We start from the raw sequence: 15,490 nt of genomic DNA on the forward strand, positions 1-15,490 counted from the left end.
TCTTTGAATTTTCAGTGTTACAGCATTGTTAAGTGTCTAGAAAATTGCACTTAGACCTAAAGAAAGAAACAGCAACATCTTTAAGTAAATTATGCATTTGTGTACCTTTCAATGTAACTTTCCATTGAAATTAGATTTTCTCATAGGTTCCATATTGTACATTATAAACAGTAGTATCTGCATCTATTCTCTATCACAAACAAATCTCAAATAATTTCTATAGACATAAAGATAAGCACTCTAAATCTTTAAATTCATATGATACTGGCTTGTCATATTAGTAGAAATACAAAAAAAAGACAACATGGAAATAGAATGGTTGGCCTGAAACATCTCTCTTTGGTCTCTCCCTTCAAACAAACAAAGTTGGTCTAATGAGAATTTTCATATCCCTTCAACTCCTCCCCTTCATTCAATTTCATTTACAACTCCTAACCACTATTTTAAGAAAACCCTATTCTATAAATCAATTTAAAATCCCATCATACACTATTAAACTTCAGTGACAGGTACAATTGAAATCTCCTGCAAATCAGGTCAGCAATGCACAAATTCATTCAACATAAGTAAGTGGAAAATACACTGCTCCTTCCACAATATGTTACATATCTTATTTCCTTAACAAATATTCCTTTGAATTGTGTGCTGCATGTTTTGTTCACAAATCCACTTTAAATCACTGACTCAACTAATCAATGACAACAGTCCCTACACTTAAGTTTTGACAATTGCAGAATTTTGTGTTTTAAAAATATAGCAATCAGTAGATGTTAGAGTGCCTTAATTGATGATGAAACCATAAAATTAAGTGAGACCATGCTCTTCTTTTGTCGATACCATGCCATAAAATAACAATACAACTTTGCAATGATTTCAACTAAGTGGGGCGATTTGAACGTCCTGGCCAATATTTACACTTCAACTAACAATCTGCTAATTTGTCTCATTGAAGTTCAAATAAGGTATTCATATTGTGAAAAGAGCTATAGAAAACTCAAGCTTTCAACTATTTCTGGGAAAGAGGTTCATTTATTTAAGTGATCTTTCAGATGGTTGTGATTAAACAAGGATCTTTTATACACAAACACCAAGTTGCGAACATGTAGAAGGGGAACACTGAACTGGAATCACTGTCAATAATCTGACACATTCCCCACATTTCGCGTGTCGAGGGAAGAAGCCAGGTCTTCCAGATCTACTAATCTTTCACAGCAATAAAGCGGGCACGGTTCTAACTAGGTTGCCAGGAGGCCGGGATGAAAGTCCCTAAAATGAAGTCCGTTTCAGGGCCCACCCCACCCAGGCCGCGGCTGCTCCAGGGGTTGGAAGCCCCGCCTGGGCCGAGCGGGCTTCACTGCTGGCTTCAGCGAAAGACGGTCACACTCACCGCTTGAGACTCGCCGGGGAAGGAGCGAGCAGCGTGACCGGGGCCTTAGTGTCAGGGGAAGTCATACGAGCCAGGTGAGCGAGACAGCAGCGGGCGAGAACAGCCACTCTCACCGTAAACACTCAACACCTTCAGTCGCCCCGCCCCCTCTCGCAGCTTCCGGCCTGGCCACCAGGCCACGCCCCTTCCGGCCCGCGCCGCCAGGCCCCGCCCCCTCCCCGCAGCTTCCGGCCCAACCGCCAGGCCCCGCCCCTTCGCCTGCCGGTCTTTTGGGCGGGGCAAACAAGTAAACAAACTTAAATTACGTTCGGACAAAAAAAACGGGGGCAGCTCCCCAAAAGGAGGGGGAACGGCCCGAACAGAAAACAAAAGATACAAAGGAAACTTAAAACACGTCAAATCAAAATGTGATTATCGGGGTCTATAAGGCACCTCAGCCCCTGCGGTGCCCAACGGGCACGGAAGGCCTCGACAGTGCCCGCGGACACCGTGTGCTCCCTCTCCAGGGACACCCGGCCGCGAACGTAGCCGCGGTAGAGGGGCAGGCAGTCGGGACGGACGGCCCCGTCGATCGCCCGCTGCCTGGACCTGCCGATGGCGCGTTTCGCCAGGCCCAGGAGCAGGTTCACGAGGAGGTCGGCGTCCCGACTCTCCCCTCTCCGCACCGGGTGTCCGTAGATCAGGAGCGTGGGACTGAAATGCAAACAGAACATCAATAAAAGGTTCTTCAGAAAATCAAAAAGGGAGTGCAATCTATAACACAAAACGTAGACGTGGTCCACGGACTCCACAAGGCCACAGAAAGAGCAGTCTCGGGAGCCCGCGAACCAGTGAATCCTACTGTTGCACGGCACCGCCGCGTGCAACACCCTCCACCCCAGGTCCCCGAGGTAATTGGGGGGGATCCCTCCGTAGAGGGATCTCCATCGGGGACCTCCGCCGCCTGGCGGCAACAAGGCCCGCCAAGGTGTGTCCGGGCGACGGGCGAGGACGCGGTAGTGGAAGGTGTGCAGCAGCAGCCCGTACAGGAAACGCCTCCGCGCGCTGGAAAAGGGCACGGAGGACATTCCCGCGAGGCGGCTCGTGCTGTGGGGCACCTGACCCGGGGAGGGGGGTCTCGGCTTCGGGCCAATGTGGAATTCCGTCCGAACAGGGGAACGCTCAGACGGGATCCCACTGCACGCCCGAGCCGCCTCGAGCTGGCGTGTGCTTTCGGGGCCCAGCACGACCGTCCTAAGGTCTTGGATGGCTTTGGCCGTGCGCCGGACGGACACCCCCGCGCGCTCAGCCAGCACATTGTCCGACCCCCTCCCCGCTACTGGTGAGAACATAAGATTTACTGCTTCTTGGCCTTTTGGCTAAGATCGAGGGTAGATTCGACATGCTGTGCTTAGTTGAAGTCGTTAGGTTACATTGTGGCTTCATTTGAAACAATTTTTAAAAGTGGCATCTCGGCGTTTTGGATCAGGTGCAAATGAGATCAAGCCTTGGAGGAGGAGCTATGCCTACTCCAATCAGCTTGGATCATGTAGATCAAGCCCAAGACAGGAGGTGAGAGCCCTGTCTCCATTCACCTGACGAAGAGGCTGTCCCCTCGAAAGCTAGTGAGAATATTATCAAATAAATAGGTTGGACTAAAACCTGGTGTTGTCAGTTTGGATCAGGAATGTCTCAACTTGAGACTCTGAATTGGACTTTGATCGGATTGAATTGTATTTATGAACAGAAAAATAAGACCTAACTGCAGAATTAGGCCATTGGGCCTGTCGAGTTTGCTCTGCCATTCAATCATGGCTGATAGGTTTCTCTACCCTTTTCTCCCAATTTTTTTCCTGTAACCCTTGATCCCCTTACCAATCAAGAACCCATCTATCTCTGTACAAAATGCACTCAATATTCTGGTCTCCACAGGCTTCTGTGGTTCACCTTTGACCAGAGTATTGTGGTTTAATTTTAGGCATTACATTTTAAGAAAGAATGTGAAAGTATTGCAGACAGTGCAGAAACAATTCACTAGAATGGTTCCAGAATGCTTCCAGGTGGCACGGTAGCATAGTGGGTAGCACTGCTGCTTCACAGTGCCAGGGACCGAGTTTGATTCTTGGCTTGGATCACTGTGTGGAGTTTGCACATTCTCCCTGTGTCTGCGTGGGTTTCTTCCCACATTCTGAAAGACGTGCTGATTCAATGCATTCATCCAAACAGGCATCAGACTGGCAACTCGGGGGATTTCACAGTAACTTCATTGCAGTGTTAATGTAAGTCTTACTTCTAATAAATAAACTTTTAATTTTAGAATGAGAAACTTCAATCACGTGGGAGAAACTGCGGCTCATTTTGGAGAACATACGATTGTGAGGACATTTGCTGTAGGAGTTCAAAAATCATGAGGCATCTGAACAGATGGGGAGAAACTGTTCTCATTGATAGAAGAGTCAAGAACAGAAGAAACCAATTGATTGGCAAAAGTAGCAACAACAGCATAAGAAAAAACATTTGTCAAGAGCGAGTGGTTGGGATCTGGAATACGCTGCCCGAGAATGTGGTTGTGGCAGATTCAACAGTAGCTTTCAAAAGAGAATTAATTATTTGAGAGGAGTAAAATAATTGCAAGATGTGATAACCCTCATGGGGGTCTATGGCAAATCACTGAATGATCTCCCTGTGGGGCTCATTTAGTATGAGTTGTCCTGATAAGAGGCAGTAGCCACCCCAGCTGGAACTCCACCTCACTGTTAACCACTCAGCCAATCTTTGTGTCATCTGTAAATATACTAATCCTACCCGCCCCCCAACATAGTCATCTATGTCATTTATATAAATGATGAATGCTGGATTATGTACATGCAAAACAAAGTAAAGGACTACAGTAGTGCTTTATGAATTATTTTCCAAATGACACCCCATTTTAACACAAGTGCAATTCAGGATGGGGAACAAATGCTGGCCTTGATATAGCAATGTCCACACACATACTACACTTCCTGTCCCCTCATACCGACCCCACTGAGCCCCTCTATGTTAACCCAACCTTTTCCCTCAACTCATGCACTCAGTAACCTGGCCTTTCCAGTACCAAATTGTCCTCCACAGACCCCTTTCATGGCCAGGCCACGTGACTGATTCACTATGATCAGCTAAGACTTGAGCTTTGCTGCTCCCTCCTGGACTGCTAATTGTACTGTGTTAAATATGTCCTTTAACATGTCAGTTTTATCCAATTTTGCATGAATTCTTGTTTGAATTTGATTCAATGAACAACTTGATTATAAACAAAAAATGTACTGCTCTGAAGTAATTAATTTTAGAATGCTAATTAAACCTAAAAGGTTGTTCTGAGACTATTTCCTAAAAATACTTTGGTGAATGAATAACATCTTCACAGCAAAAACTATCGTTAAAACTAATTATGGTATAACGTCTTCTTAAAGGAAAATGTCTGTGGCTTGTGAGTTTTTTAATGCAGCCAATAATTTTGCAATTTATTTTCTTGTTGGAGATCAGAAGTCATCAACCTTCATATGTTCTCTCCAGTGCACACATTTAAACATCTCACTCTCTTTTGACTTGACAGTTCAATATAAAACACACAATTCAGAATATAATGGGCTAACTTTAAGAATTTGCAGTTTCGACACAACTTCATTTACACTCACTGCAGCCATTTCTGCATCAGGTACGGGCTCCAGTTTTCACTCCTCAGGCCATTTGAACCTGGCTGAGACCTGGAGTCTATTTCTCCTCGCTTCCTGGGCCTACCAAGCCCTCTGAATCTACCATTGGCCAGCAGCAGAGTACAGCCTTCAAGTGGAATGAATGATAGCTCCACAAAGGCAGTATTCTGCCAAATGGCAGAATTTTCTCATCCCTGCATTTGTCTGCCCATCTGACCAATCCACTAAAATCTTTCTGACGTCTAGTGTTCTTTCTATCTACCACACAGCAAATCATAGAATCCCTACAGTGCAGAAGGAGGCCATTTGGCTAATTGAGCCTGCACCAAACACAATTCCACCCAGGCCCTATCCCCATAACCCCACGTATTTACCCTGCTAATCCCTTGACACTAGGGTCAATTTAGCATGACCAATCAACCTAACCTGCACATATTTGGAGGAAACCGGAGTGCCCAGAGGAAACCTATGCAGACACGGAGAATATGCAAACTCCACACAGACAGTAAACCAGGGCCAGAATTGAATCTGGGTCCCTGGCACTGTGAGGCAGCAATGCTAACCGCTGTACCACTGTGCTGCCCAGATGAGGATTTGAGCTTCAAAAGTAACGAGGAAGTAGAAGTCTAACCAAGTAATGCCATCAAGTGGACAAGTATTGTTCTAAAGACAGCACATTGAGGCTGAGAACCATGGAATATTGCCTGAGACACCTGACAGAGTTAAGAGACTGATATCTATGGCTATTTATGTTGGACATTTTCTCAAGTTCAGTGTCAGTGGCCAGACATTCCTTCAATTAGCTTGTGCTATTTCCTACCATTATGCAGGTAAATGTGTGACTCAAGATTTGAACAGGCATTCTCTATCACTGTACTCTGGCTTTCTGGAAAGGATCATGGCAATATGCAACCATGATTGCCCAGTTATGAGACCTCATATGGTGTGTATGTGTACATGTGTGTGTAAAGGGGATGGTTCTGCTGTGTTTGGAAGGGGTGCTGTGGTGAGTGTGGGTGGGGGTGAAGTCATTGCTGCTGAGTGTGTGTGTGTCAGGGGAGCAGTAGGCAGGGTGTGGAGGGGAGGATGTTGTTCTGAGTGTGGGGATTCCTGTGTGTGTTTGTGTGTGTGTGGGAGGGGTGTAAAACGAGCAGAACTGTTACTGCGCATGTGTGAGATTTTAGGGGTTGTACAGTGGTTAGCACTGCTGTTTCAGAGTGCCAGGGACCTGGGTTCGAGTGCCAGTTTGAGTCACTGTCTGTGTGGAATTTGCATGTTCTCCCTGAGTCTGTATGGGTTAAATTCTCCCTCTGTATACCCAACCAGGCGCCAGAATGTGGCGACTGGGGGATTTTCACAGTAACTTCATTGGAGTATGAATATAAGCCTACTTGTGACGAATAAAATAACTTTTAACAAAATAGTGAATTACGGGTAAGATAGTGTCCTGAATGCAGCCTGGAGACCATTCTGTCAAACAGAAAGTGGCTGCTCACCAAGAAAGAAAAAATGCGGGAAAATCTCAGCAGGTCGAGCAGCATCTATAAGGAGAGTAAAGAGATGACGTTGAATCCAGATGACCCTTTATCAAAGCTGATTAGCTGCTCACCCCGCACACTGCCAGCCCCCAACCCTGCACGCTGCCAGCCCTCACTCAGCCTTGTGCTTGTGAGATTGCCCGTAAACTGGTTTCTGGGCAGTCAGCTTCTCACCATGCACAGAACAGTATATTCCCGGTTATCATGATTTTGATCATTGGCCCTATAATGTCCTCTTTGTGTCCTGGTGTTAATATTGCTGTGTAACACTATATGAACATCAGTTGTTGTTATGGGGAGGGGGCGGGGCCGAGAACCGGAAACTACAAATCCCAGAAGGCCACAGCTTCCGGCGCACGCATGCGCGGTGGGTTCAGGCCGCGTGTCCATGGGACGCATGCGCGCTGGCAGTGCAGGTTGTCCGGCCTCAGGGCGGCCGTTAGCCGAGAGGGGGAATGGAGCCTGCTTGGCGGCAGGCAGGTCGCGGCCGGGGACGTGGACGGGGCAAAAGCGGCGCTAGCCAAGTAGTTGGATCCGTCAGAGAAACTCAGACTGGAGGAGGAGCTGACAGGCAGCCGAATGGAAGAGGTTCCAGCAGCTGGCCAAGGAGTCAGCCCGGTATCAGTAATGGTAAATAACCCGGTGTCAAATAATTTAATGGAACTGCTTCACATGCACAGGCTTTCTAACAAGCATTTACTCTATAACTGCGAATATCACCAGTCTTCTTGCAAATATCCCTAGTGTTGTCACCTCTCCAGTCCGGAAATCTATTGTTCAGAAACACCAGTTGTCGGGAAAAATTTTTTTGAGCAGATCTAGGGGGCATCATTTCAGTCAAGTATTTTGGAAACAGAAACATGGACGATGTCAATATTTGAATAAGTAAAGCAATTTTCATGACTTATGAAACAATGGGAAAAATGCTTCTTGCCCTCACGCTCTAGTGGTTAGGCATGCTCTCATCCAAAAAAATCTGAAATCCAGAAATGACTTAGTTCCAAGCGCTTTGAGACTTGGGAGGTTGCAATGATGCTTTCAAAGGCTATTAGAACGGTTCCAGGGATGAGCGAATACAGGTATGTAGATAGAGAAGCTGGAGTTGTTCCAGCAGAATAGATTTCATAAATGTGTCCTTTTAGCAGTGCCCAAAAGAGGAATAACCAGATGATAATTAATAGATAAGTCAGGAGTAGCTAAAATTTATGAACTTAGACATTTGAGAAATGCAAGACACTCATAACCTTTACAGGTACATTTTTATTATTGAATCCCTACAGTGCAGAAGGAAGCCATTCAGCCCATTGTGGGCCACCCAGCTAGCCCCTTTCCTCGTAGCCCACATATTTACTCTGCTAATCCCCTTGACACTAATTGGTAATTTAGCATGACCAATCAACCTGACTGGCACATCTTTGGACTATGGGAGGAAACCCATGCAGAGATGGGGAGAATGTGCAAAATCCACACAGAGTGACCCAAGCTGGGAATTGCACCTGGGTCCCTGGCGCTGTGAGGCAGCAGTGCTAACCACTGTGTCACTGTGCTGCCCTGCTGTGACTGTTGGAAAATTTCAGCAGGTATGACAGCATCTGTGGAGAGAGAATGGAGCCAATATTTGGCTCACCACCGATGCTGTCAGACCTGCTGAGATTTTCTCGTTTTGTTTCAGATTCCAGCATCTGCAATTTTTTGTTTTTACATTTTTATTACTATTGCACACTGCTGTGAAGAAATTTTTTTTTCCCCTAACTTTCTAGGCTTCCTTTATCCATTATGTAGATTGTGGCAACAATAAATCTGCTTCACTGACACCCATCAGAACTGGCACATTGCTCACAGTTTAACGGACCTTTGCAGCTTGCTCTTGCAATGTGGAAAATCAGTCAAGAGATTTAATAAAAGGATTAATTTTACTTGGGAGGAAAAGTTGCAATCACCTATTGAACAACAAATTTGAATCAGAGCATCCATGTCCCAATATAATAGGTTCTTAAATATTGTTCTGTATTAAACTTTTTCCTCCCTTTCCAGACAGAAGTTGGGGAGGTCAACTGGGAGAGGTTAGGTTAGGGAGCAAGAGACACTGGATATCACTCGAGCAGGAAACTGCAGAAGAAATCTGGTGACAGTGTTGGAAAGAGCCATTGATCTTAACTCTCCTTAGAACTGCTGCTTACTCTCGTTCTCTCTTTCTGTGAAGCTGAAGCTGCATTTAACTATTTACCTACCTCCAATGCACAATTTAATCGGTCTTACAGCACAAGGAATGAACCACGTTCAGTGTGTCAATTCTATGAGCATGCAGCTCATAAGCTGCAGTTTGGCCACACCTGATGTAAGATGATAGGCAAGAGTCAGTGGTGACCTGAGAATTGCAATCATTACACCTTGTTCAAAAAGGGTATAAACATAAACTTTGCATTTACAGACCAGTCAGTTAACCTCTGGAAAAATTTTTAGAAATGAAAATTTGGGACATAAATAAGAGTAACTTGGACAAGTTTGGATTAATTAAAGAAATCGGCACAGACTCATGTTTTAATAGCACGGAAAGGACTGGTGAGGATAATGTGGTTGACACATACATGAAATGCCATTTGGTCAAGTGAAATTAATAGATTTGCCAATAAAGTTGAAGCCCATAGACTAAAAGGGATAGTGGCAGCATAATATAATGTTGGTTCAGGGACAGGGAATAGTATCAAACATTTTCTTAGACCACAGGATATGGTGGTAGCCCCCAGGGGTAAGTAGAAGGACCATTGCATTTCTTGTTTTATTTTAATGACTAAGGGCATAGGTTTTTGAGGGAGATGTTACAGAGTGAATGTCAAAGTTCTTGTCAGTTTAATGATTTCTACAGACGTCTGGGGAAAGTCAACGACACATTCTTCAGGAAACAAGGAATTATTGACAGCAATTTTTGGATTTCTATGTTTAACTGCACGTGTGCGAATGACAAAAGTTGCGTCTGTTTCTGAGGGGAGTGATGCAGAGCTCCTGTTAGTACAGCTGCAATATCTGGCCTATTGCAGTATTTGTTTTTGAAGAATATCAGTCTGAGCATTAAGTTCGAAATTCCTGAAGTCAAGACTGCAATTAATTTCGCAAATACTGTTGCATTTGTCATTTAAATATCTAATTTATTACCATTCTGTAGCTGTGACGATTGTATTGATTATGTCTACAAAATTTTGATCCTGTGTTTTTTTTAGAGGGAGGGAGAACCACAGGAAAAATTGTCAAATTTCTAAGCCTACACTCGAATTAGGAGTTGGCCTCAATTTTGAGTTTGGAATGATATGTTTAGGGTTATACTTGGCTTTTAAGTTGGTACATGGGATCAAGCAGGCGATATGGGTTGCATTGTCAGGAAAATGAGAAATTTTAAGATATTTCTATACATCAAACCGCAAATAGTGACCAATGAATAAAAATGAATGCTTCTGCAAAAAAATGACTTTCAGAGCAGGTTTCAAGTTGTAACCATTGCTAATGCATCAAATAACTGCTTCAGTGAGGGAAGTCTGCATTTGTGAAAATTTGGCACAGACTGAAAGAAGAAATCCACCCTGAAAAAGGTGCCCAAGTCCAAATGTGCCATGAGAACAGCCACATAACTTAAGAACATAAATAGGAGCAGGAGCAGGAGTAGGCCATCCAGCCCTTCGAGCCTGCCCCGCCATTCAATAAGATCATGGCTGATCTGTCGTGTCTCAGTTCCACATTCCCGCCCCCTCCCCATAACCCTTAATCCCCTCGCTTATCAAAAACCCATCAACCTGCGTCTTAAAAATATTTAGCGAGGCAGCCTCCACCACCTCAACGGGCAGAGAATTCCAGAGATTCACCACCCTTTGAGTGAAGAAGTTCCTCCTCAACTCCGTTCTAAACCGCCCCCCCTTTATCTTGAGGCTGTGCCCTCTAGTCCTACTGTCCTTTCTGAGCGGGAAGAGCCTCTCCACCTCTATCCTATCCATCCCATTCATCATCTTATACGTCTCAATGAGATCTCCCCTCATTCTTCTAAATTCTAACGAGTACAAGCCTAGTTTATTCAGCCTCTCCTCATAGCTCAACCCCCTCAACTCCGGTATCAGCCTAGTAAACCTCCTCTGCACTCCCTCCAAGGCCAAAATATCCTTGTGTAAGTACGGCGACCAAAACTGCACACAGTACTCCAGCTGCGGCCTCACCAATGCCCTATACAGCTGCAGCAAGACCTCCCTACTTTTATATTCAATCTCCCTCGCTATGAAGGCCAGCATCCCATTAGCCTTCCTGACCACCTGCTGCACCTGCAGGCTGGGTTTTTGCGACTCATGCACAAGGACCCCGAGGTCCCTCTGCACCGTCGCCTGCTGCAGCTTATCGCCCCACTGGCTTATCTTGAAAAGCATGTATCAGAAAGAATCCTTGAAAATCATTTGAATGGTTAAATTGTCATTGGAAATATAATGTGTATAAATGCATTTAAATGGATCAAATCAAATCCCAAGTCCAGCAAAGATTCCAAAGTAACAGCTAATTGGTATCGCTACTTTGTGGAACAAAAATGTCCAGTATTGCAGCAGATGACCAGGAGACCTCAAAGTCAAAATTACCAGTTTCGAGCAGACTGCGGCAAAACACGTGACTGTTTATGCCATCGGCAACATGGATCAAACGTCCATGAATTTCAGTATACCCAACAACTGAATATTCAGGTTGGTCAAAACAAAGTGGAATATCTAATTCAATGGATGGAGAGAAAAATGATTTGTTGTGGAGTGTTGATTCTGAAACTGAAAGTGCCACGTCTGATCCAGACTGTGACCCTTAATGATGCGATAATCGAAGTGATGTAGGATGAATTCTTCGTGTTGGATGCTGAAAGTGATGAACTTGACCGTTCATATGACATTAATTGTTGTTCAAACTATCCTTGATGAATTATTTAATTAAATAACGTGATGCATTGATTTTAACTTGAATTTTTTTATCACACTTGAAAATGGCAATCATCAATGCTGGCAGTTCACATTTAATACTTGACACATACATTTTTGGAAGGTGTTTCAAAGGGCATCTAATGCAGTATGATCCATGATTTTAAGTGGGGTAGTTATTACCCAGTGAAATTCATCAAAAAAAAGGCCTTTTGGGTTAAATGACTTTTTCTAGTTGCCTGCGTTTCTAGTGTAGGGTATTTCTAATACCTTTCATGTTTCTATTCTCGAGTCTCTGTCTTTATTTTTACCATAAATATATGTGTGCAAGTGCTTGTGAAATCTCCTCTAATGGATCTTGCATTTAGTGCACTATCATAAGTTTAAAAATTTGGTTACAGTGATTGGTACAGCTGTTTCTAATTTATCTAATTGTATTATTTGTTACTGTTTGCAACAGAGCTGTCATCACTTAAAAAATTTGAAGAGATTCGTAAAGCCAATCAGGCTGTAGCCCAAAGATTTGCTGATGAGGATACTTCCTCAGAAGAAGACGGCGATGAGGATTTTGAAGGCCAACGAGGAAAAATAGTTGCCTCAACATTTACAACGTACACTAGTCACATAGGTAATATCTGTTTTTTGCATATGCAGTGTAGCTAAATATAAAATACAAGTTGTGAAACTGCTTAATGCTAGCTGGAAACAGGAATCAAAAATCTAAATGGAGTACTTTTTGTTTTAGATTGCAAGTTTTGTTAATGACATTTGAAATAAATGGACTGAGTCCACATCAACTAAATTTTGAGATCTGAAAGCATAATGACCAAGTTAGTCATGTATTATTTTAATCAACATAATGGGTTGCTTAATTACTTGAGATCTGCTCACTTTGATTACATTTTGCTGTGTTTTTTGTTGACAATGTGACATGAAGAAAAAATTGTCCCAGGTGATTTTCCCTTCCTCTAAAATGGTGTGCCTAAAGAACGATAACTTATAAAAGAATATTGGATCTGCAATATGAGTATAAGAATGAAGAAAAAGAATAGATTTGTGTTGCTAGCTTAAATTGATTAAATAGTTTTTTGTCCTTCATGATCTTCCATTAAATGGGACCAAAATTGAATTGTTTTCATATGTGGAAATACAAATTTATCTTAATTTTTGACTTTATGGTTGTCTTTTTTGAAATGGAATAAATGATAGGTGGGCAGAGGGAATGCAGAGGCACTGTCACAAAGTATTGGGGCAAAACATTGTGTGATTTCAAGAACAAATTAGATATACTCTTTGGGCTAGAAGGATCAGGGGATATGTGGGGAGGTGGGATCAGGGTACTGAATTTGATCAAAATGAATGGTGGAGTTGGCTCGAAGGGCTGAATGGCTTACTCCTGTTTCTATTTTCTATGTTTCAATGTAATAGAAATGAATATAGCTGTGAAAATAGATTTGAATTTGATTTGATTTATTTTTGTCATGTACGTCAACATGCAGTGAAAAGTATTGTTTCTTGCGTGCTATACAGAAAAAACACTGTCCATAGAGAAGGAAATGTCAGTGCAGAATGTCATGTTCCAGTCATAGCTGGGGTGTGGAGAACGATCAACTTAATGCAAGATAAGTCCATTCAAAAGCCTGACAGCAGCAGGGAAGAAGCTGTTCTTGGGTCAGCTAGTGCGTGATTCAGACTTTTGTATCTTTTTTCCAATGGAAGAAGGTGGAAGAGAGAATGTCTGGGGTACGTGGGGTCCTTAATTATGCTGGCTGCTTTGCTGAGGCAGCGAGAAGTATTGACTGGGTCAATAGACGGGAGGCTGGTTTGCATGATGGATTGGACTACATTCATGACCTTTTGTAGTTCCTTGTGGTCTTGGGCAGGGCAGGAGCCATACCAAGCTGTGATACAACCAGAAAGAATGCTTTCTATGTGCATCTGTAAAAATTGGAGAGAATCGTAGCTGACATGCCGAATTTCCTGAGTCTTCTAAAAAAATTTGATCCATTTGGTTTAATGCTGGGGCCCAGGGGAATAGAGTTTGACTTGATCCAGTTGGTGTGATGCTGGGGCTCAGGGAAATAGGGTTTGATTTGATCCAGTTAGTGATGCTGGGGCCCAGTGGAATATGGTTTGGTTTGATTTGATCCAGTTGGTTTGCTCTGGGGCCCAGAGGATTAGGGTTTGATTGATCCAGTTAGTTTGATGCTATGGGGCCCAGGGGAATAGGGTTTGATTTGATCTGATCCAATTGGAAAATAAATTTAAAAAAAAGAAAAAAAGGGTGGGCATGGTAGCAGAGTGTTTAGCACTGCTGCTTCACAGCTCTAGGGACCTGGGTTCAATTCCCAGCTCAGGTCACTGTCTGTGTGGAGTTTGCACTTTCTCCTTGTGTCTGCGTGGGTTTCCTCTGGGTGCTCCGGTTTCCTCCCACTGTCCAAAGATGTACGGGTTAGGTTGATTGGCCATGCTAAAATTGCCCCTTAGTATACTAGGATGCTTAGGTTGGAGGGATTGGTGGGCAAAATGTGTAGGGATATGGGGGTAGGGCCTGGGTGGGATTGTGGTTGGTGCAGACTCGATGGGCCGAAGGGCCTCTTTCTGCACTGTAGGATCCTATGATTCTATGAGGTGTTGGTGGGCTTGCTTAATTAGTGTCGGTATGGGGAGGACCAGGACAGTTTGTTGATCTGGACACCTAAAAACTTGAAGCTTTCTACTTTGTCCCCATTGATGTAGACAGAGGCATGTTCTCCTTTACGCTTCCTGAAGTCGATGACTATCTCCTTTGTTTTGTTGACATCGAGGGAGAGATTATTGTTGCTGCACCAGTTCACCAGATTCTCTCTCATTCCTGTACTCTTGTCTCATCGTTGTTTGAGATCCTACCCACTACGGTGGTGTCATCAGCAAAGTTGAAAATTGAATTGGAGGGGAATTTGGCCCCACAGTTGTAGGTATATAAAGAGTAAAGTAGGGGCTTGAGAACACAGCCTTGTGGGGCACCGGTGTTGAGGATGATCATGGAAGAGATGTTGTTGCCTCCCCTTACTGATTGTGGTCTGTGAGTTAGGAAGTTCAAGATCCAGTCGCAGAGGGAGGTGCCGAGGCCCAGGCCAAGGAGTTTGGAGATGCGTTTTGTGGGAATAATAGTGTCGAAGGCTGAGCTGTAGTCAATAAATAAGAGGCTGACATAGGTGTCCTTGTTATCTAGGTATTCCAGAGTTCAGTGCAGGCCCAGGAAAATGGCACCTTCTGTGGACCTATCACAGCGATAGGCAAACTGTAGTGGATCTCAGGAGGCCAGAATTGATTCATTCCATGACTAACCCGAAGCACTTCATAATGATGGATGTCAGAGCCACCGGCCGATAGTCGTTAAGGCACGTTGCTTAATTTTTCTTAGTAACCGGGATGATGGTCATTATCTTGAAGCTGATAGGGACCTCAGATTGTTGGAAAGAGAGGTTGAAGATGTCTGAATACCAAGAGCAAGAAATTCTTTCAGTCTTGTAACAGCAAGATGGTTATCGAAGAAGAACTGAGATCATTTAAGATGTTGATTGGGTTGAAATTAAAGATTAGCTAAAATAATTAACATACATGCTTTCTGGAAATGATGATAGGAGATTCTGATAGCAGACTGTCACTAAAATATATGTTTTGTGTTGAAAGGATTCAAAAATCATTCAAGGTTGAAACCAAATCTCCTAAGGTGATGAATGTGAGACTAAGGATACATTCTACTCATGTTCTCAGGAAACTGATTATTCGGAGAGCAGCCCCCAGGCTTAGAAATGAATTGTGCAGTAGCAGTTTAAAGAAGGGCAATAAAATATACTTAGGCAAATACAGACCCAATAATTTTTCCCAACTATCAGGCACAATAATGTAACATATCATTAGAAACAAATGTGAGGATTACTTGTACAGAAATAACCTATAAAATGACAGCCAACA

At 43.6% G+C, this 15,490-nt stretch overlaps 2 protein-coding genes across 5 annotated transcripts in view; one reads left to right on the forward strand and one right to left on the reverse strand.

Moving 5' to 3' along the window:
- The window catches only part of LOC145342400 (ubiquitin-protein ligase E3A-like), a 41,306-nt gene extending 39,782 nt beyond the window's left edge, over positions 1 to 1,524 (reverse strand). For all 3 annotated transcript variants that reach the window (XR_013886545.1, XM_080187969.1, XM_080187960.1), the window contains exon 1: positions 1,388 to 1,524. Coding sequence is in view for 2 of the 3 variants with exons in the window: in XM_080187969.1 (XP_080044095.1) it covers positions 1,388 to 1,452 (65 nt within the window). In the remaining variant the exon portion in view is untranslated. The remainder of the gene's footprint in view (positions 1 to 1,387) is intronic.
- Positions 1,525 to 7,020: 5,496 nt separating this feature from the next.
- The window catches only part of nfxl1 (nuclear transcription factor, X-box binding-like 1), a 115,923-nt gene continuing 107,453 nt past the window's right edge, over positions 7,021 to 15,490 (forward strand). For both annotated transcript variants that reach the window (XM_080187990.1, XM_080187997.1), the window contains exons 1-2: positions 7,021 to 7,229; positions 11,991 to 12,158. In XM_080187990.1, coding sequence (XP_080044116.1) covers positions 7,055 to 7,229; positions 11,991 to 12,158 — 343 coding nt within the window. In that variant the 5' untranslated portion in view covers positions 7,021 to 7,054. The remainder of the gene's footprint in view (positions 7,230 to 11,990; positions 12,159 to 15,490) is intronic.

The sequence above is a fragment of the Carcharhinus amblyrhynchos genome, chromosome 1 (genome assembly GCF_965287045.1).
Source record: "Carcharhinus amblyrhynchos chromosome 1, sCarAmb.v2.hapA, whole genome shotgun sequence".
Classification (NCBI taxonomy): Eukaryota; Metazoa; Chordata; class Chondrichthyes; order Carcharhiniformes; family Carcharhinidae; genus Carcharhinus; species Carcharhinus amblyrhynchos.